General features: G+C 44.5%; 1 protein-coding gene across 1 annotated transcript in view; it reads left to right on the top strand.

Moving 5' to 3' along the window:
- TRPM5 (transient receptor potential cation channel subfamily M member 5) overlaps nucleotides 1–24,185 on the top strand; it is a 549,888-nt gene that overhangs the window by 361,410 nt on the left and 164,293 nt on the right. Inside the window, exon 21 of the mRNA XM_078683456.1 lies at nucleotides 3,507–3,639. Coding sequence (XP_078539582.1) covers nucleotides 3,507–3,639 — 133 coding nt within the window. The remainder of the gene's footprint in view (nucleotides 1–3,506; nucleotides 3,640–24,185) is intronic.

Here is a 24,185-nt window from a genome sequence, read left to right as displayed (position 1 = left end):
GGAGGTTACTTTAGACTGTCCGGTTCTGAATTCCTCCTTACGTAGATGTTTTTTTCCAAACGCATTGGCACTAGATATGCCACAACTTGGGACATCTTCAAGGTGGTGTTAACAGAATATGCATATCGCTAATGCCAACTCTCATGAGATAGAGGACCAAGGAGCTCTTGGCATGGGAAAAAGAACTTCTCCCAGTGGAAAGAACTCACAAAGAATCACCCACACTTATTCTCCAATGGAAAATGACTGCGCTGAGGTGTAAACTCGCAGCCATGTATTCCAACAGAGCAGAACTCACCATTTTGTGCCTCAGACAGACCACGTATGACAGGGGGAATAAGGTGGGCACTCATTTGGCCCGACAGTTAAAGGTGAAACAGGAAAAAGACCATATACGCCCAATTCAGGAATCAAATAGGGCTTTGACCTATACGAAGGAAGGGAATGTGTGCACCTTCTGAGCTTTTTATAAAACTGTATACACAAAAGACCCAGTGCACATCCACATGTAACAGGATTATTTGGCGGATACCATGCTCCCTCAAATTTTGCCAACCCAAAATGTTCTCCTATATGAGCCCATTCAAGCAGAAGAGCTCCATGAAGTGATTGACTCCCTAAAACTACACAAATGCCCAGGCCCGGACTGGCTCACAGTTCAGTTCTACAAAACATTTGGCACCAACCTGACTCCCCATCTGACCACTCACTTTAATTCCTTTGATGAGACACGAGCTGTAACCCCTTTCATGGGAGAAGCCTTCACCATGGTAATCCCAAAGCCAGGGAAAGACCCTAGTAAATATCAGTCATACCGGACGATTGGACTGTTACATCTTGATGCAAAGCGGTACACTCAAATACGAGCTAGTCAACTGGAGGATGTCATGCCAGATTTGATCCACCCAGATCAGCCTGGCTTCAGTAAAGGGCAACAGATGCATATTAATCTTTGATGTGTGGTCCACTTAATAGAAAAAAGCCACCAAGAAAAGGATACCCTCAGTGCTGTTGGCATTAGGCGCCAAGAAGGCACTCAACCAGTTGAACTCGATCTTTCTTTACCACACACTGCTCCAGTTTGGTTTTGGGGATAAATTGATTACATAGATTCAAGCCAACTATGCCTACCCTTGCTCGAGAGTCCTGAATAATGGAAAGGCCTCTGACTAATTGTCGCTGGAGTGGGGTACGTGTCAGAAGTGCCCTCTGTCCCCCTTTTATTAGCCCTAAGTATCGAACCCTGGCAGCCAGAATATAGACCTCACTCCTTAACAAGGGAATTCCCTTTGGATCGGTCAATCACAAAATTTCATTATTTGCGGACAATGTCCTTAATCCTGACTTTCCCTTCAAGCATCGCTGACGGCCCTACAGACAGAACTCCTGGAGTTCAAACCAATGTTAGGATTTAAGGTCAATCTTCCTAAATCTTTCCTACTCAATCTGACCGTACCGTTTGGAGAGAGGGAGGGATTAGCTTCCACTACACCCTGCTGGCTGGTGAAGAAAGGAGATTACATATATGGACATCAAAATCACACCTAGGGTGGATGACTTATACAAAGCTAACGATCCCCCACTTCTCCACCAGCTGCAACAAGACCTCAAGAAATGGGTCCCGCTCTACTTGGCCTGGGTAGGTTATATAAATGCCATAAAGATGACTGTTCTGCCACAAATTTGATATCTCTTTCAGGGACTTCCTCTCAAATTTGAGAGGCAGTTCTTCATTTCCCTGTGCTCCTTCCTCACCACCTTCATATGGCAGAACCACAGAGCTCGCCTTCCAAACAAAATCTTGATCCTTCCCAAAACGGAATGAAGTTTGGCTCTTCCAAACTTGCCCCACTATTATATATTGGCACAACTCCGAGTAATCATGGAGGGGTCCATGAGGGAGTCGGTGAAAAAATGGTTCTACATGGATTGAGCGATCATGGGAGAACAATTTGGGTTGTCTTACAGAAACCCAAAGCTACTTGCCCCACCAACGCCTATCTAAGTATGCCAACTAGCACTACACTGAAAGCATGGGATAAGGCAACCCGCCAGCATGGCCTGAGGACGTCTCCTTGCTCATACACCCCTATTCACTTCCACAAGGCTTTCCCAACTGCACTGGCCCTGGGCCCCGTTGACTTTTAGTGGAAGGGGGGGTTGTCTCACTAACTCTGATTTGTTTCACGGCTGGGACATACATTTGACAATTGCCATAATGACTTCAATCCACCTACTACAGAGATGTTCCATTTAACCCAACTCAAACACTGGGTCACACAACCTGAGATAAGGCAGGCAGCCACAAGAGACTTGATCCCCATAGAGAAATTTGTGAGTAAACTTGAGGACTCCAGGCGGAGTATCTCGTTCCTATATTCTCTCCTGACCTCATCGGCCGATGTTCCTACTCCACAGCACAAATGACCTCTGGGGCCAGATCTAGGGTATACCCATTACAGTAGAACAATCGCAGAAATTATGGAGTGACATCCTGAGGTTTAACTGATGGCTAGGCCTAAGAGTAGCCCACTATAAAATATTATATGACTGGTATCTGCACCCTGCTAAGCTCCACAAAATACATAGCCGGAAACATCTAACAGATGCTGGAGGGGTTGTGATCTCCTGGGCAATTTTCGCCACATATGGTGGGATTGCGCCACGATTAGACCCTATTGGAACGAGATTGGAACTCAGATGAAGGACATCCTGGGTTACCCCCACTCAAATGCCTGACTTCACCCAGCTGGGGCTACATGACCCTTCGCTTAAACACCAAAAAGTAGGGGATAGATCCATTATATGACTCTGTTTAGGGGCAGCCAAGACGGCCCTGGCAGCCACCTGGAGGAAGCCGCCAGCCACCTCACAGACTCCCAAAATAGATTTCACTACACATAGAAGCCTCTGGTGAGGTATCTGTCCAAAGGTCTCTCCCTATTCTCCTGCCCCACACGCACAAGGGCACTCCACCTGTTCCATACTTGAGTCCTCCCCCTCACTGATGCCCCATAACTCCAGCTTTTTGGGCTGTCCAGCAAAGACAGTTCATGGCCCTCACCTGTCTACCACATATTAGTCAATATCTTTATTGCTCTGTACATGCAAGGATTTTTTGTTTGTACTTGAAGTTCTCACCCTGTTTCAGGGAAGTCGGGGGAGGGGTTATATATTGGGCTCCATCATAGTCCTTTTGTAATGAACAGCAAGACAACGTTGTTTGAAGGAAACGTACAGTTATTACCGATGTATGTAACCACTATGTATGACGCAGATCTGTATTATGGCAATGCTCTTTATGGTTTTCTGAGATGTCATGTTGTAATGCTTGCTTTGTATGCCCAAGAAACTAATAAAGACAGTTTGAGAAGGAGACAAACTAAAGTAACAACCGTGAATTACCGCTACTGGATTAATTTATGAAGAATAATGTTCTTCTTATAGGAAATGTGGTCACACTTCAAAATTCTGCACATCTAATTAGCCCTTTTTGAATTTCACAGAAAGGGATTTGCCCGAGGACCTTGATAAAAAGATCATTGCATGGGAAGCAGTACAGAAAGAAATATATCTTGCAAATCTGGAAAAAAAGAAAAATGAAAGTAATGAAGAAAGACTTAAGAAAACATCTTACAAGTAAGTCTGATGTTTTGCGTAATTGTAAGTTTATAAAGGGGTTGCAAATGCCATGGATTTCATTTCTTAGCATCAACGTCATTTTAAAGAACTAATGCAGGCATTTTACACACCATGCCTCACAACGTAGATAAGCATAAGGGAAAGAATTAAGTAAACCAGCAACACATTATTACAATGCAATTTCCATAGTACACTTGAAAAGGCCAATTTAGGATTTGCAGGAGTTGAATGTTTAATTGTATTTTTACTTTGTTTTATTTGTAGTAGAGCCATTCACATAATTAAAATGATTGGAATGATTACAAGATTGATACTATAATACAAGGTTGGTGGGAGTAGACTAATTTTGAAAGGAAAGCAGTGTGGGAACTAGATTACAGTGAACGATCCAGCACTAGAGATTATTTGTAGCCCTGTTTTATGCAAGCGTACATCTTTAAGTCAAGAGGTAATGACTATGGTTATTTGAGAACGTTACTTTTCAAGGGTATCCTGATCATGGCATCAAACTTGGACCCTAAGTATGAATAAAAGTTGTTTAGCTAACGAACAACATTTTGAAGCAGAGCGTGTTATCAGGTTTGATGGTGGTGGTCTTCAGGGTTGATTAATACATTTGCAGAAGCACAAACCTACATCATCCAGCAGTTGAAGGATTGGTTGAAAGAAGAACCATGTTTTTCATCAGCATCTCCATCAGCAGATGAATCATAGACTCTTACCCAATGATCAGCTTTTTTTTTTCAGAATGTGTGACATTGAAGTTTTCTTCCTTGAATGGATATTGGGTTATACACACACTCCTCTAGGATTTATTTCTGTTCTTTGATAATCTCAAGGGACTCTTCCAAAAGCGTTGCTCTATAATGCCAAGCATGAGTATATGTACTATGGCCCCATACAGCCTATGTGCAGCTTCCTTTGATTGAAAATCAGCTCTTGGGGCAATGTGGGCACCAAACATTTACCATATAACAGAATTCCTATTTGCTTATACCACATTCGTTCGGGCCTTGCAGTAGGTAGCAACTGAGATGAGGGGTTTCTTCAGAGCATTGGGTGCTCTGGCTAAGACCAGAGAAATATTAAAGTAAAGGGAAGGATTTTCATCACCTCAAGTAGGAACGAGGTGGCAATTCTGATTTATCCCACGTTAAAAATGGTAGGAGTGAGAAGGTAACAGAGTTGTAGCTTGTAGGGTTTCATACCTTTGCTTTTGTAAATGCGGGTTAGTATGCTGCTTTTCCAGGACTTAGACTCCATGCCCATGTGCCTTCAATCAGTTAGAAGATCACTAAAGAATTAGAATAAACGATTGTTGAGCAGCCTTCCTTAAATTCACAATGAACTACTGAAAGGATGGTGATGTCTTGCATATAGCTTTGCAAATTTAGCAAGACATTTTTTGTGAAAATCTTCAACCTGTAGCAAACAATTCATTGGAGACAACACTTACTGGATGAATGTCTATCAGGCTTCAGAGAAGGTTGCAGCACAGAATCAGTTGTTTTCCAAATATTTGATGATTCACTTCACATGCTAGAATATGATGAGTTATGCCGTATTATACCCAAGCACCTGTCAGAAGCTTTAAGCACAGTAAACAAGAAAGAATAGCTTTAGAAGGCACTGTTCTAAACTGGTTCATTTATTACCTAGACAACAGAGGGCAAAGAGTTAAAAGCTTGAACTCTCTTTCAAACATCTCTTGGGTAAATCAAGGAGTACCCCGAAGGCCCCATACTGTCACCAACAGGTTGTAACCTATATATGGAACCTTAGCTAAAATACTCACCAACTCAAAATGTTCATACCTTTTCTATGCTCATGATAACCAGCTGCATGAAAATATCATCATTGAACAACATCTTGTCACTATTGCAAACACTGAGGGAAATTCAAGCATGGACAACACAAAATCACCTTAATCTGAACTACCTCTGAGTGGAATTTCTGCTGATTTCTCCCAGGAATAGCACCATTCTGGCCCAACAATAGCTCAACACCTTTAGAAAAATACACCAAAATGTGTAAATAGTAAATTGCGCAAAATCGCTTGGCTTCCATCTGAAAATACCTCACCTACAATCCCACATAAGTACACGAGCTTACGGGGTCCATGTGCAACAGAAACTACTAAGTGGAAATAACTATCTTAGATTTGCAGAAAGTTTCAAACAAATGGCTTACTCTCACTCATGATTTGGCTATGGCAACTCCCTGCTAGGAGAGATCTATCCATGCAGCAACTAGACTAATCTTTGGGGTGAGAAATTTTGCTCACATTACTTCCCTTGTGATAAACCACAAATGGATGCCAATCAAAACAAAAACTAGTTCAAACTATCTTGTGTGATCTACTAAACTCTACACATGCGAATACTAGGATATCTTGCTTGCCCATTGCACATCTGAATAGGGCAATAAGAGGTGTGGGTACTCTTTTACTCAAAACACCAGCCATTAAGAAACTAAAAACTATCAGACAATAATTTTCAAGAAATTAGCCTAATATTTGGACCTCCGTACTACCCTAAGTCAGAATGCTGCCCAAGCCTGAATCTTTCTAAAAGGAACTAGAGTTGCTACCGTCCCAACACAACTTCTCCATAAAAGGACCTTCTGACAATTCGAATGAAGAAAGACTCACAAGAATGGTGACTGTTGCCCACCCATTCTGCCCACTTATATAGCTGTTAATTGAAACATTTGAACTTACTGTTTATTTTGGCCATGAATTTGGTCATGTTTTGTTTGGTTACTTTTACTTTGATGAAGTATTTGAAGAGCATAACCTATGTAAAGCTATTACTCATTTTTAAGCAATGTAAAGTGTTCTGTCACCTCGTCTTCTTCATTTATGTGGATTTGGCATAGGACTGAGCAGCATGTCACCTTGCTGCACTGCACTACATCAAAGTGAGCAGGCAGGAATGCACCGTATTTGTTCAATACAGTGTATTCCTGTCCTTTCCCCCTATGCTCGTGCCATTTTGGCAGCCTAGCGCCAACGCAGGCACTCTTGCACCATGGTGCAAGGGTGCCTGTGTTGTCTGTAGGATTTATTTTGTGCAGGAAGGAGCACCTTCCTGCACAAAAACAATCCTGGGAGGCATTTTCCTCTTTCCATGTGTTCTGCAGAATGTAGGACACATGGAAAGAGTAAACAACGAGGAGAAATAAAGTTATTTCTCCTAGTTGTGCCTCCTCTGCAGAGGCACAAGGTTTTGGTGCATTCCCAAGTTTACATGGTTTGTAAATCTAGGGAAGCATCAAAATCCATGGGTGTTGCTTGGCAACACCCGCCACAATGCCAGTGGAATGCCTCCCTAGAGCAGAGTAAGGCAAAGCAAGGATTTGTGCTGCTTTGCCTCACTACATATCTATTGGGCTATTTAAAGTCACATAAAGTGGCTTTGTGTGACCTCATGAATATGATTTTGTAGTGTGCGCCGCAGGAGCATCAGAAAAAGTGACAACCCGGTGGCGCAAGGGGCTCGTAAATATGCCCCTAAGAATGCTTTTGGCTTTCTTGAACTCCAATCAAATTTATGTTCCATCAAATTGACTAAAGGAGGATCCACAAATTCTTTCAGGCATAATTGCTGATGACTAATGCAAGGAACAGTTAGATTAGTTACTGCAGTAAGAAGGTCTTGAACTTGATTTAATTTGTGGGTAAAATTCAGCAGAGGGGCAACCTGTAAAGGTGCAGGTCGCTTTAATGAAGCGGGATGGCTCTTCTTAAAATTCAGATAAGACCTGGTGCTTTCAGGAGCCATGCCAGCATCCACTTTGGTCATAGGCCAATGAGTTACTAAAAAAGCAGACAGCTGAAAAGGTCTGAACGTAGAGGTAAAAAATGAATTCTCAGATAAAAGCCTATTAGTATTAGGCAGACCAAGAAGAGCTGGAACAGCCCCGTGACAAACATTCTGGAACTGGAATAGTAGCAGAAGAATAGAAGCTGCCTGAATTACAGGAGCAAGGAAAAATCTGGAAAAATAAACGTTGTGACAGTCCATACTAATGATACTGCCGGCTTATATATGCTGATGGTATAATCGAAGTGGAATTTGTAGTAACATGCAACAGGCAATGCTATTTCACCATTACACCTTGGTAGAAAGAACTGACATAAAACAGACAAAATATACCCAATCCAATTTCAGAACTAAGGGGCATATTATCAAGAACGGCGTTGAAATTATCGCCGCTTTAGCGGCAGTAAACTGCCGCTAAAGCCGCAATAATGGGCTTCATAATATGCCCTTGTGAATTCCCATAGAAACCCATGTTCACACCAGAACATGGGCTTCTATGGGAATTCACAAGGGCATATTAACAAGCCCATTATCGCTGCTTTAGCGCCAGTTTCCTGCCGCTAAAGCGGCGATAATTTTAACGCCATTCTTGATAATATGCCCCTAAGTATCCAGACAGGTATTGGAACTTACAAGGTTTAAGGATTCGGAGTCACAGAGAACTCATTCTCTGGTAACCTAGGGCCTAGTTCTCAAAATGGCGTCCTCTGCACACTGCGTGAAAATGTCTACTCCAGACAGATCACTCCCATTACTGCAACATTGCCTCCAGAGCCAAGGAAGCAGAAGATGCTGCCAGTGAGAGGAATTACACAGCCATCAGTAAACTGACTAGCTAAAAGTAAACCGTAATGGAGGTATTAAGTAGATGTTATTTACCTGCTTCCTTTCTTAATGCATAGATATTGGATAACTCTTGACTTCCTGAATTGTGATCTTGCCTCAGTTTAAAGGCTCATACAAGATAAGACTAATATGTGTGACATCCATTCTGAGGGAGTGCTAAATAATAAAGCAAAAATTAGTCCTCTGAGGGAAGCAGTGGAAGGATAAAAACTCATCCAATTCGATCAATCTGAAGCTCCTGGGCATGATATATAAAAGAACAGCAAGGAAAGCTATCAAATCAAGCGCAAGCCCTTGAGCTAGACTGCAAAGTCATCCAATCATTTGGAAGGGACTAACCCAAAGCCCACTCGAAGTATATGTAATGTACTGTAACAATTGGACCTTATAATAAATGTACATTGTTAATATATAGCTTTACCTTACCACAACCTAAACCTGCTGAGGAAGGCAACATCACACCATATCATGGAGCTAATTGACAAAGAAAGTGGTATATTTACACTTGAAAATTTACATTTACATCTTAGTGTAGATTAACTACTTTCTGGCATTCACAAAATGTCAGGAATCTGCATGGAAAGCTGCACCAGGTGTCGGGTTTTATGTGGATTTAAGGGAAGGCATGAGCCTTTCCAATTGGGATCTCATTTTAGTTAGCAATACTAACTTTAAGGTAGTCATTTCTGTCATTTAAGGCTCTACACCTTGATTGAGCGGATGGGGCTCGTACATCTTACGACTAGGTGATGATTTCTCTCCTAAATTGAGGAATACCATCCAGATGGAGATCCCCACCTAGGAGTTAAGGTCAGAACAGCTAAAATGCACATACATGTTTTAGCCCCATTAACACCAGCTCTGATTTGGACACATTGAGCTTTTTATAATTGGAGTTCAGCTTTTAGCAATATTTGTGGGGCTTAAGTTTGTGGTGTGAAAGTTATCCAAGAGCCCAGCAAACCAAAGGAAAATATGGATATCCTCCAATAATGCTGTTTTTTGGCCGTCACACCAAATTTCATAGAGAAATGGTCTTAGGGAAATATTGGAAAGAATGGGTGACAACACCTAACCTGAGGACTCAGAAATAAAGACGAACAATGACCATTAATGGACGGATGTATCCCTGAGGAAATATGCAAACAAACGCAGTGACTGTTCAAAGATTATCATAAGGGCCTTCGATCTCTCTAAGGGTAGCAAGTGGATGATGTCTAAAGCAGCAGGGAGATCCAACATTATCAGACAGACCCATCCCATCTGATGCAGCCGTCAAGCTATCAGAAACATCCACAAGAGCTGTTTGGGGACCAAGTGTTGGTCTTCAACAGGATCAAAACTGATCTAAGATTGCATGCTCCTTTAGGAAGGCCTACAATTAAATGTAGACTGTTTTTGCAACCATTTTTCACAGCCATTGCTGGCCAGCATCTGGATGATAATTGCTACAGTCTCCTGGGTTCATGTTGAACTTTTTTTTAAAGTTGGTGTTTTAGTGTCATCCTTCAGATTATCAGGACTATGATACCTGAATATCAACCCACAAAATATTGATGTTGTGTTCAAAATATCATTACTATGACAATATAAAGGGACATGTTATTAAAGATAAGTATTAAAGATAGGTATATATATATATTTGTTGCGTATGGTATACTTATAGGACCAGATGTACAACCATAGTAAATTGCGATTCGGAGTTTGCGCTCGATTGTGAGTCGCAATTTACTATGTACTACTGTGTCAGAGACACTGATTGCGATTCCCAATGGGGTCGCAAAATGCAAGGCTCATTATTATTAATGAGGCATTCACATTTTGCGACCTCATTTGGAATGGTTGGCCCTCCCAGGGATGGTGGCCTGCTGGGCTCAGCAGACCACCATGTCTGGGACTGCTTTTAAATAAAGCAGTTTTTTTCTTAAATGCTGCCTGTTTTCGTTATAGGAAAACGGGATGCATTTAAAAAAATCTGAATGAAATGTTTTCGTATCATTTTTTAAGGGCAACCTCTGCTTGCCCCTAAAAAATATTTTCTCATGCATTTGCAAAGGGGAAGGGGTCCCCTAGGATCCCTTCCCGAGTGTTTTACGACTGCATTTGCAATCGCAAAATATTCATACATGCCTCTTGAGTCGCTATTAGGAAGGGTACGCCCCCTTTTATTTTTTACAGAGTTTTATATAGCGCAAACTTGACCCGAATCGGGTATCAGATCGCTTTACATAGCACCAGTTGCATTACATGAGGACACATTCATTTCTTGGTAGGCACGGGGAGATTAAGTGATTTGCCCAGAATTACCCATGGGCGTAGGACTACGCTACGCTCGCAGACATGCATAGTTTGCGCAGTTTGCGCAACTACGTGGTATGCGAATTACACGTAGTACAGTGCAAAAACCCATAGCGGGCATTTTTTCCTTGCTCGCGGTCCTCAACGTCAAGTTAATGACCGCGAGCGAGCAATATAACATCCCGGCAAGACTTTTCCCTTGTTAGCGGCCAGCAACATCAAGTTGCCGTTCGCGAGCGTGGAAAATAAACCTTCCGGCGAGATTGTCAATGCCGGGAGGTCAGGTTTCTCATTGCGAGTGGTCGCGTATGCTTGCGACCACTCACGATAAGAAACTACCAGTCCGCGTTGAGAAAGTTGACACTCGAGTACAAATCTACTCGAGCGACAGAAAACTACCGCTTGCACTGTGCAATATGCGGTTTGCAATGACTGCACAGTGCGGACAAGCATCCGGCACTGTGAAATCAGTGCGAACTGCATTTTCCCTACCGCACTACGTAGTTTGTGTAGCTACGCGTAGCTTGCATAGTGCAAAGTGCACTTCGCGTTGCTAGGTGTACTGCTACTACACGAACTACCCCCAGGGTTACACAGAATCACAGGATGTTCAGTGTCATTGCCGAGACTTGAACACAGTTCCTCAGATTCGAGGTCGACTGCCCTAGCCGTTAGGTCAACTCCTCTCACCTTCCTAATAGTGAGTCGCAAAACCTATTTAGCAAAGTCTCTAATTGATTAGCGAGATGCAAAATAGGTTTTGTACATGGGCCCAAGGTTTTTAGCGTGCGCAAATGGGTCTAAAACCCATTTGAGTACGCTAAAAACCGTCGTACATCTGGCCCCATAATGTTGTACTTGTAATGTTTACTAATATTTCTTTAATAATGTGTTTCCTTTTTTATTTTTCTTAGTTCTTAACTTTTAAATACAAAGGTGTTAGTTATAGGAGCCTCTTGCTAACATACCCTGAAAACAGGCCACTCAGCGGAAAAAATAATTCTGGACTGGGGAAAAGGGGTGATACTCCAGATCTATTAGAAACTGGTTATTAATTCACCTGATCTAAGGCAGGGACTGAAGACATGCTGGGAAGGGTGGCTGGGCTCCCTAGAGCCAAGGGTGTTGTGAACCCCCACTTTAGCAGCTACAACAGGGTGGAGTTCTTGATAGGTCTCTCCTGTCTGCAAATCGGCAGACAAACTCTCATAATTAACGTGAAAGAGGGAAGTGTGGGGAAGTGAGTGAAAGGAAGGATGGATGAATGTGTGAGTGAAAGCATGGATGGATGGGTGCGTGAAAGGGTGGATGGAAAGATGGATGAATGAATGTGTGAAAGGGTGGATGTACAGAGGGGTGACTAAAAGAATGGATGGATAAGTGAAATAGAGGGTGGATGAATGGATGAAGAAGTAGATAGATAGATAAGTGAACAGGTGAACAGATAGATGGTTAATTGAAAGGGTGGATGCATATTGAGAGGAAGAATGGATGAAGGAGTGAGTGAAAGTATATTTGTATGGATGGGTGGATGAGTTAAGCATAAATAGATGGATGGATGGGTGATAAGGTGGATGGATGAGTGCAATGATGGATGGCTGAGCAAAAGAGTCGATAGATGGATGAGTGGAGGATGGATTGATGGATGATTGAAAGGGTTGATTGATGGATGGAGTGGATGGATGGATGGATAAGCAAAAGGATGGATGGATGAAAAGATGGATGTAAGGCTGGATGAGTGAAAGACTAGATAGATGAGTGAAAGGCACAGTGGCTGGATGGGTGGATGGATGGAGTTAAGGCTGGGTGGATGGGAGGACTAAATAAAAAAGTAGAATGAATGGAGTGAAAGGGTGGATGGGTGAGAAAAATGATGGATGGATGGATGAGTGGAAGGGTGGAGGTATGAGTGAGAAGGTGAATGGTTAATGGAGGGATGGATTAGATAAGTTTGGAGATGGATGATAGGTTTAGAGATGGATGTGTGGGCGATGGGCAGACGGATGACTTGGTGAAAGATTGAATGATGGATGAAAGAATGAAAGGATGATGTAATGTAAAGGTGAAATGGTGATATCAGCAAGTGGATGGAAGGATGAAAGGCTGAATGGATATATTCTTGGGTGGAAGCAACAAGAGTGCTCTTCTGGGGAGGGTCGCTATAACTTGTTTTGCTTTATTTGTGCCAGAAGAGGTTTGGTACATAGGGTGTGGGTATTTACATTTTTTGGCTACTCTCTTGCCTGGAGCCAATAACCTAAATGAGCCTGACTTACAGAGGATTTTAATGGATGAACACTGTGTTAAGGCTAAACCAGTGGGGCCAGGCTTCTTTTGCTGTCTCTCCTTACCCACATTTCCCCCTGGGATGAGGGCTGCTCCTAGAGTCTCCCTATTTTAGCATCAGTTTTCTCTTCAGGCAGAGGGTGGCCGATTGATTGTGACGGTCTTTGCCACAACCTTGTGTACTAAACATGGCTTGTGACAGTTGTTTTTGAGTTTTAACTTTCTCCAAACATAGTTGGATTTGCCTTAGAATAGTAAATCACACCCCTTTTGTTTATGCAGTCTTCTTCAATGTTAGTTAGATTGCAATTAGAATAGGAAATCTCAGCCCTCTGATCAATGAGCATTCCCCATTGTTTGGAAGAATAGAACTAGAATAGTACATCTCACCCACTCTCATGTATGCACTTTCTCCAATTAATGTTGGCGTGGAGCTAGAATGGTAAATTGGGCTCTCTTTTATTTGTACACTTTCCCCTATTTTACATTGATTGGAGTTGGAATAGTAAATATCCTCTCCTGCCATGCCCTCTAGTCTATGCACTTTACCACATATTTGTAGGACTGAATTTAGAATATAAATCTTACCCTTTTCCTTTGTGCACATTCCACGTTCTATTTGGCTTGGAGTTAGAATAGTAAATGTCTCCCTTTAATTTATACAACTTCTTAAGTTATTGTTGCACTGGAGTTAGATTGGCAAAGCTCACCCCTTTGATTTATGCACGTTCCCTGATTTCATAGGATTGATTTAGAATAGTGAATCTAATCAATTTTTATTATGTACTTGTCCTCAATTTGGGTTAGATTGGAGTTAGAATAGTAAATATAACTCCATTGATTAATGCAATTCATAAAGTTTTTGAGGCTGAACCTAAATAGTATATCTCACCTCCATAAATGTAGGCATTTCCTCCAGTTCGCGCAAGGCCCTTGTTAGAAGATCAAATTTCAACTCTTTTACTTATGTAAATTCCCCAGTGTGAATTGGATTGGAGTTACAATAGTAACATTCACCATCCCCCATTAATTATTTTAAGGATAGTAAAGAATAAAAAATATTTCAGAATATTTCTCTTTGATTTGTTCAATTGTTGTTGTTCTTTGACTTTTATAATTATTTTATGGATGTCAATATTATTGATGAAAGAACGTTTGATATTTAATAAATTATTAAATTTTTTAATTTCTAAATGATCATTGAATTTGTGTTGTAAGATATATTTAAAACATTAAGATGATTTAATGTTGGTTTTATTTTTAGAAATGTTACGATCATGTTATTTTCTTTTTACGTAATGTTGTTAATATTGTAAAGTCAAACAAATGTGTTAAAATAAATGCACATGTTTGCTAAATAAATGTAATTTTTAATATATTTTTTATTTATGAAAGATATTTACTTGTTATATTTTTTAACAAAATGTAAATCTAGTTCGTTTTTATATTTGTATAGACTATTTTTTGTTGAATTTATTTTAGGTTTTCCAACACTGTATTTGTATAGTAGACATTTTTGTACATGTATTATTATTTTTAAATACTATATCATTTTGTAGAATATATTTGTAATTATTATATGTTGTTAATTATTATATGTTTGTAATAGTTATGTTTATAAGAATTATATATTTAATTCTGATATTTTAGTAGTAAATATGAGTGCAATATTTTTTCATGTACATGTTTTTGAATTACAATCCTATCAAGAAATAACATTCACCTTTTTAGCAAGAAAACTATGCACCCAAGAGACTAAGTGGTATATTCGCAAGAACGTGTGATAACTACCGCAAGAGTAGCGTAACGCAACTTTCAACATTGCAGCTTATCGCGGGAAAATAGCCCAGTGTCAACCTGGAATTCACAACGCAGCAATAGCATGCGATAGACACCAGACAACGCGGCAAATGTCCATGTGAAAATCAACGACATGCCGCAAAAATGTGATATGCGAATGCAAAGAACATGTGATGAGGCAAATCACAGGACAAACATCAGAAAAAACCAGCTACAGGTCTGCAAATCCCTCACGTCTGGCGGGACAATGCACCATAAAAACCACAGAAAAAATACACCAGAAACAAGCCAAAGCACGTAGCAACATGGATGCACCCTGACCCAGTGTAAAAGCCAATTCAAACCCCACAACCCCCACAGACCACCGGCAAGGAACAACAGGGTCTGGGAAGGCCAAGGAGAAGAGGGAGAGGAAGACGGAGAGCAGACCGCAGGAAAACAAGACCAGCGTCACGGAGGTGACAGAACACTACCAGCAACTGACCCATTAGCAGACCACCTGGATTGCAGTCGGAGTGCCAAGGAGGGCAATCCAGGAGGCCAATAGGCACCGGCATGACCTGACTACCTAAACCAGTCACCAACACGCTGCCAACAGGAAGGCAGCAACGGCGACAGTAGGTGGCCCAAAAGGTGTGTTTGGGGGCCGAACCCATGGAATGCGAACCAGGTTACATACTTAGGGGTCCATCACCCCCTTAGGCCCACCCACACCCCACTAAAGAGACCCACACTGCCATAGAGACACACGCAGTTGCCCATTCACAGCACAGAACCACACCCAGGGGCGCTCAAATAGCAGTCATTCACCCACGTGGCTCTGCGTATGATGGCCGTGGCCACTCCCCTTACGAATTGAGTGGGTGACGACTAAGCTACATGTCCAAGCTCCAACCCGTTGTCTAAGGTGACATGTCTACATCCGATGTATACAGCACAATGTAATGTCGTAGGGCCCAGGGCCCACATGCATACTACAAGACCACAGGGACACATGCAGATATCATGATGAAATGGCTACGGGCACATGCGCCTGGCCCCTTTATTGGTACGGCCACATGTACAGTGACACCTGTGCTGGATGTGTGTGGGGTGAGTGAAAGCCATTCCACACAGAATGTCTGGTGCTGGCAACTACTTGAACATTGGACACCAGTGCAACGGAAAAAGAAAACACATGCATTACAGAGTCAACTGCTGAGCAACATGGAGTGAGCCATAGAAAGTCCAGAGGACAGCCAACATGCAAACCAAAGTGTTCATGAGTTTCCGCCCCCCTTTCATTGGAGGTTCAACTCCTGCGCCCTCACAGACACTATCTATGCCCACACTATTCATACAGCGATCCAGGAATATTTTCAAATAAACGAGCCGGTAGTGGAGGATCCTGGTCTTCTATGGGAAGCTTTCAAAGCGACGCTTCGGGGTGTATGCATGAGCACTACTGTGGGCATTTTGCGTGACATAAGGCGACAAATAAAGCGCTGCGAAACACGCATGAGCGAACTAGAAAGAACCTTTGAGGTCACACAGGACATCACCCTACTAGGGGAGTTACGTCAAACACACACAGAACACCAGACTTTTGTAGAGGATGAGATAAAATATCTCGATAAAAAACACACGGCCAGGGCTTACGGTGAGGGTGGTAGAACAGGCAGAATCCTGGCGGCTAAAATTTGTGATGGTAGGAGACAGACATCCATTCTGCGGGTCAAATCGGGGGAGAGCGATTTTATGACACAAGCATCAGACATTCTTAATTGCTTTGTTGACACATACAGGACACTATATAAATCACACCCCATTGCACCCACCGAGGAGATTTTAAGCTATCTGGATGATGTAATAATAGCGTGGTTGTCAGAGGGGCAGAGGGAATACTTGGCAGCACCCATATCGGTAGAAGAGATCACGGATGTGATTAAGTCATTACCTAATAACAAAGCGCCTGGCCCTGATGGGTTCACGAATGAATTCTACAAACAATATGCAGATATATTGGCCCCCCGGCTGGTCGCAATGTACGGTACAGCCTTCGATCAAGGAGAATTACCCCCCACTCTGAGAGAAGCGGTAATAATCGCTCTGCTGAAACCGCACAAAGACACAGACTTATGCGACTCCTACAGGCCACTGTCGCTTATTAATGTTGATTCCAAGATACTGGCAAAATTTCTGGCGGTCAGGTTAACACCCCTGATGACCAACTTGGTTCTCCCCGACCCAGCGGGTTTTATCCCTACACGCTCAACGGCGCATAACACCAGAACGCTATTCGCCCTCTCGCACTACCCACAGCCCTCAACAAAGGCAGTGGCGGTCATGCTTGATGCCGCCAAAGCGTTTGACTCCATTGAGTGGAGGTATTTGATAACTATCCTTCATAGAATGGGTTTCCCCAAAAGATTCGTACAATGGGTGTCGCTGATTTACACAAATCCGCGTGCTAGGGTCCGTGTGAACGGATACATGTCAAATAGCTTTGCTATTGATCGGGGTACTAGGCAAGGATGCCCATTATCGCCCCTCCTATTTGCCCTAGCTTTGGAACCTCTGGCCTGCAGGATTAGACAGAAGTATAAGTCATCTGCCCTGCAATTTCCTTCCAGACCGCTTCATATATCTCTGTATGCGGATGATATGTTAGTGTATGTACGTGAACCGGCTGTCCACCTGAATCCACTTATGAGAGAATACGTAAAATTCGAGGGACACTCTGGTCTGGAAATAAACTGGTCCAAATCCTACATCATTCCTCTGACTGACCTGGCCACTCCCCTGACCACAGATTACCCACTAGAATGGCAGACTGATCCAATACGTTATTTAGGTGTGATGTTCCACAGGGATCCGGAGATAGTGATCAGAGCGAATTATGGTACTACAATTTCAAAATTGGAAGACAAAGTACGACGATGGATACAGCTGCCTCTATCTTTGGCGGATCGCATCGCGATAGTCAAAATGAATATATTACCCAAACTATTATACCTCTTTAATAATATTCTAATCACCCCGCCGAGTGAGGTGTTCCGACGAATTAAGTCACTATTCCTAAAGCTCATTTGGGCGGGTAAACAAGCGCGTATAGAGCTTCAGACTTTGACACTACCATATAGCAGGGGCGGATTCGGTGTACCAGATTTTCTTTTATACTACCTGTGCGCACAAGCTCAATATGCTGCTTATTGGTACCACGAAGTGCCTTATCTTACCCACACGGCAATAGAAGAAGGTGACGCGGATCCCATCCCTCTCAATTCCATTCTGACACATAACCGACAACCTCTTCATGCTCAAGACATAAACCCGATAGACACTACAGTTAGGGCATGGCGTAAATTGGGGCTCCTGGCTCATAAAACACCGATATACGCTCCAGCACTGCCTTTGTCACACCATCAAGCGTTGTCGGTCACGGGAGAAAAAGTGGGTATGACATTGTTGCAGCAGATAGGCATGGAACGTTCGGGGAATTTATTTAACGAGGGCAACTTTATAGACATTGAAGAATTAACTTACATACAAAACAAGTCTCCTATGTTTTACTTCACGTATTACAGACTGAAACGTGCTATGAAGGAACATTACCCCACCTTCACTAAGGAACCGGAAAGTCTAGACACACTACAGCTGATCATTACTTCGCAAAACACATCACACCTAGTTTCTAGACTGTACACGACGGCACAGGCAGAAATACCATACACAACAGAGAAAGCCATGGAGAGATGGAACTCGGCGCTAGAAATCCCATTATCGGAGCAAGAATGGCAGCAGACTTGCGCTTTAATTCAAGTCCTCACGCCTAATGGAAATCTTAGAATAATACACTACAAATTCCTTCATCAGGCATACTATACGCCTGCACATATGTGTAAATATGGGCTACAAGCAAAAGACAGATGCAAAAGATGTGGCAGGGAAGGGCGGACTTTATGCATTTAGCCTGGTTCTGTTCTAGTATTCATGCATATTGGATAGAGGTACTCACCAAACTGTCTACCATGCTAAAGACGGAAATTGCATGCACAATACGGGTGGGTTTGTTGGGCATAACACCACAATTCAAAGCCGCCAAACGCAAATTTTGTGTAGTGGCATTACTACTGGCTAAGAGACAAATTGCACAATGATGGCATAGTACTAAAAGACCGACCACATCACGATGGTTAAGAGACATGGCCAGCTGTAGGGATAGACTCCTAACGTATGAAGAGGAACTTCCGGCGAAATCCAGACCCAAAGATTTCTGGTGTTACCTAACCGACTATTTAAACACCTTGCTGGTTGGGTCCAACGAATGTCCTGCAGACGATGGGCAGCACGAGTAAGACACAATTACTAGGAGCTCTACGCCTCATGACTCTAGCTCTGCAGTCGTGATCTGTATGATTCGAACTTCACTGATTTGTCTAACAGAGTAAGATGGTCTCAGTTAAATAGTTATATATGGTTGTTTTATGTTCGCTTATGTGCACCGCCAAAACCTAAAAACGAGACACAATTGTATGTTTTACGCCGCCGGACCACATGTTGTCGGCTAATGGGCTGTGTAATAACGACACAATACTGTGATATGTTTGATGTTGCAGCCGGCCCCAGGGTTGTAGGCTACTGGCTGTGTATATTTCATTTGCTGTAATAAAGGTCTTGGGAAAAAAAAAGTGTCCATGAGTTGCAGTGCACTGGTGTTGGGACACTAGAGATGAGCGCGCTCATGTGAAGAAAAAGTCTTGGATTGTTTCCCTTCGATATAACCCTGGTGCAGATGCAGTGGGGTGTGTTAGACCTGCATCATCTTCACCATCAATGCCTCAGGGCCCCAACACTGTCTGAGGTGACATAGCTGCGCAACCGCTCCACAGCACAAAACACAATCAGCAACTGATAATGGCTTGCGGTGCACTGAGTCACTGGCACCTGGAGTGCAGAGCAAACTATCAGGCCGATGATGGCATCTAGGACAGGTCTGAGCAACTCCGTAAGTCTGTCAGGACCACCGATTTAACTTTGACAGATGGCGGTTGGAGGTGGTCCTTGTGGTGGTGGTGTGTGCCTCCTGCAGTGATGCGACGTCCAGCCCGGTCTGGACTTGCTTTGGTGTGTGAGCCCTGGTGGGACGCATTTGGGCCCGGAGGCTGCGTACAGCGCAAGACCACAGAGAAATGGCGTTGATGACCCCAAGGCCTACGCTTCAGAGGCCATCCGATTTATTCGGAGAAGGGGTCCCGGACCTGACCAGCACAGAATTAGTGGCCCAGGATGCACTGCGGCCGGCACAGGCACCCAGCCACAGGACGGTGACTTGCGGTGCAGTCAAATGGGCCATGCAATCTGAGCAGGTCACCATCAATGTCTGAGGTGTATGTTGCGGAGGGATTCGCAGGACAGTGGAAGGTGTCCTCCAGGGCATGATGCCGAAAGGTTTCATTTTATCCGGAAAAAGCAAATGGAGGAGTGGAATGCGACAGCCTCGTTGCCACCACCGATTCGGTATCAGCTACATGAGCATGAAAACTGCCTCCTAGTCCATAGACTCAGAAGCCACCAAAGGCCAAGTAGAGAGTGTCCATGAATGTCGGGGAACAAACTTAGTGGCACCAGGGTTGAGTGTGGATGCAGTCTGCGATGATGCCGGTACACTGATATGAACGCCACCATTGCAAAATCATGACTCTGTGACCTACTCGACCACAGTGTAGGCCTGAGGCAGCGGTCAACAGTGGCCCACAGCCACATGTCGTTGGCTCATGATGCACAGTGCTAGTGACACCAGGGCAGTTGTCGGTAGTGTACGAACACCTCCGTAACAATGATCCTTTTCTCTCTGCCAAGATGCAAGGCATCGTCCTCTTATGCCTCTCCTTGCGTGCAATAATATGTAATCTGCCTTTGCACACTCAATGTTCAGTTCCAAATCTGTGACCTACTCGAGCGCAACCTAGGCTGTGAGCAGGGTAGGGCGGAGGCAGTGGTCAGCAAGGGCCATTCACCAAGTGTCGCCGGCATAGGTTGGGGACCCCACCGGTCTGCGTAGTTCAGGTTTAGTGGCACCACTTGTCCGGTCACCTCCATGACTGTGACCCAGCTTTCATCCGGACTGAGCCGCATCTTCCTCTTGCTCCTCTCCATGCGACCACTAGTGTGGACTCTGCCATTCCTTATTCACGACTAGGTGCTGGATGTGAGACCTACTGGTCCGCAGGGTAGTCCTGGCCCCTCTTCCACTTATCGCTGGCTGGCATTGAACAGGGTTTGTGGCAGCACGAGTCACCAACTGGCATTGAACAGGGTTTGTGGCAGCACGTATCGCTGACTGGCGTTAAACAGGGTTTGTGGCAGCACGTTTCGCCGGCTGGCGTTGAACAGGGTTTGTGGTACCACATGTCGCAAGATGCCCATATGGAACTATGCCTCACGGATGGAAGGGAGTCTGGTGCTGTGGCTGCTGGCATAGATTTGGTGTCGTTCGTTATTCACGACTAGGTGCTGGATGTGAGACCTACTGGTCCGCAGGGTAGTCCTGGCCCCTCTTCCACTTATCGCTGGCTGGCATTGAATAGGGTTTGTGGCAGCACGAGTCGACAACTGGCATTGAACAGGGTGTGTGGCAGCACGTATCGCTGACTGGTGTTAAACAGGGTTTGTGGCAGCACGTTTCGCCAGCTGGCGTTGAACAGGGTTTGTGGTATCACATGTCGCAAGATGCCCATATGGAACTATGCCTCACGGATGGAAGGGAGTCTGGTGCTGTGGCTGCTGGCATAGATTTGGTGTCACTGCCATTCAGGAGATAGGACACAGGTTCACATATGGGACCCCCTGGGCCGCACAGGACCACAGTAGAATATGTCAACGAGGAAGGAGTAATGTAGGCCAGCATCGGGGGGCCAGCGATGGTCTGAAAGGCTGGCAGGCTAGCGGGCCTCGGGCTTGGAGCTTACACAGGCACGTGGTGGGCCCTCCTTGACACATGCTGGTGTTGGCTGCTGATCAGTGTGGCCTGGTTGTGCAGGGTCGAGCCTGACTGGTTTGTGGTCCAGTGGCCCGGGGTATGGCAGGCACACAGGATTTCAGGCAACTCCACTAACGAGGATTGTGTCAGCCTCGTGGTGGGGTGGGAGTCGCCACCCTGGCAGAGACTTTGGGCTTTCCGGAAGAGGACCACGTCCAGGGCTACGTGCTTTTTTTTCACACCCTTACGCTGGCCTGGCGTACGCCGAGCCTTCCAACTCTACTCATGCTTACGGGGGGTGTAACAGGCAACATTTACCGAGAGGACCCCCACTGGCTGAGGTGACATGGTTGCGTCCTATGTCCACTACACTCCATACACCAGAGGTGTATGTCGCCGTGGATATGGGTGTGTTCTGCATACTGCGGTCTGTCCAGCACATCGCTGCCACTCTTGGCATTGTGTACTTTCCCCATCATGGTTCTACTGCATCCTTCACACATGCCTGGTTGCCACCTCTGCCCACATTCGGATATGGGGTGGCTGAGGTGCCTTGTAGTTGATTGGTCTTGTTCACGGCTTTCCCAAGTTACCATTGTAAGTTGTTCTATCTTGTCTGGTGGGTGAGCATGTTGTTGTGCATGTTGGTTGTCAATTTGTACGGTGTGCATTGCCTGAGTTGTGGATTGCATGGTTGTGGAGTTGAGATGAGTGGGGTGTTACTTGGGAACTTTCCAAGGGGCTGTGCAATTTGCTTTGTGCCATCCTAGGAACGCTGGTTGCTGATGTACTGTCGGAGGATGTAGGAATCATGCACACTGGATGTGTATTTGGAGGCGACATTGGTGAAGGTCCCACGGTGTTCGGATATTGCCTGCACATTGATGTGTGACGTGTGCTTCCTGTTGCGCTGATTGTGTGCTGTGTCACCAGGGTGTAGTGTAGTTCCTATATTCCCAATAGGTTCTGCGCATTGGAATAATATATCCTATAGATATGACGTAGGACTTAGGTCAGTAGGTCTCTATCGAATATACTAAACTTAATTGTGAGTGCCAGCTAGCTCAGAGGTCACTAGAAACTTTCTCGAATACACAAGAATGGATTCGTTTCTGACAACCGCATAAACATAACAACTTTGTTTCCCTAGGACTGGAAAATATCTTCAGAGTCGTGGAAACAATAGATAACTATTTTACTCAGTCAATCGTGCATGCTTCATTTCGACAGAGTTGCAGAGAAATAGTGAGACTGGCGTTTTCAATAAAAGGTTTATTGAACAGTTTTCTTTCTCATGCAAGAGAGGTGAACTGCTACAATCGTTAGACAGAATGCAAAGTATAATGCTGTTACCGGGTCAGGGACGGCAGGGGAAGGAACGGAGTCAGTAGGCTGGAAAAGTGCTTGTAGACAGGGTTTTATTTTTAAGTATGCTTTCTTTCTGCGATTGGACAGTCTTATGCGTGTTATCTCGTCAGGCTCCGTTCTGACACCTCTAGGGAAACACGGTAGTTCCAGGGTGTTGCGGCGTTGTCCCGGGGGTGTTGCAGCCAGAATGATGACGTCACAGCGACCTCCAGGCGAAGTCCGGGTAGCACCGGCCAAAAGGAAAGGAACAGAAAACAAGGTATCAGGGGAGCGTCTAGTACATTCTGCTTAGGGGCCGGGAGTGAGGAAAAGCTGGTGCTCAGTGATTATCCACAAGTCGGTAGTGACGTAGTGCTCTTGAGGTAGGGGGACAGGGGGTCGTCTAGGCGGTATGTACACAGTGGTTTTAACCACTCCAACCCGCCCACCCCGCAACTTTGCCCCGTACCTTTGTAAGCCACGCCCCTCCCGTGGGAGCGTGGCGGGGCGCTTCGCGGAACCGTGTGCCTCCTGGCTTGTTGACTTCAGCTGGGCTGTTCGTGCTCTGCTCCGTACTCGGTCTCCACTCCTCGGCGCTCTCGTCCTCCAGGGGAAGGTCTTTCGGCGTCTTCCGGGTTCTTCCTTATTTTGACGTCACGAGGGGCGGAGTCTCGTCTTCGAAGCATCCAGTCTTAAAGGTGCACTGCTCAGGTTCTACCTCGCATCCCCAAGGGTAAACAGAGTCCCACTCCTCTGCCGGTATGTATGACGGCTGCAGGGGGGGAAGAGAAAAGGGCGAGATAGGGACAGCTGACCACAAGTCACTATACACGGGTTCCTTATCCTGAACTTCACAGGGGTGACCCGCCGACCCGTCACACACCTCCCCCCCTGGCATCTCCCGATCAGGGAGAGGAAAGGCACGAGAGAGATAGTCAGCATTGCCATTGTCCGTGCCCCGTTTGTGCTGAACCTCAAAAGAATACGGTTGAAGGGAAAGGAACCATCGAAGGACCCTTGTATTCACTGTCCGGTTCTGGTACATCCATTTCAGGGGGGCATGGTCCGTTTGGAGAATGAAGGGTTTACCTTCTAGATAGTATTGTAATTTCTCGATGGCCCATTTAATGGCGAGACACTCTCGTTCTACTGTGGAATATTTGCATTCCCTCGGAAACAGC

Source organism: Lissotriton helveticus, chromosome 3_1 (assembly GCF_964261635.1).
Source record: "Lissotriton helveticus chromosome 3_1, aLisHel1.1, whole genome shotgun sequence".
Classification (NCBI taxonomy): domain Eukaryota; kingdom Metazoa; phylum Chordata; class Amphibia; order Caudata; family Salamandridae; genus Lissotriton; species Lissotriton helveticus.
This window is presented reverse-complemented; position numbering and strand designations above follow the sequence as displayed.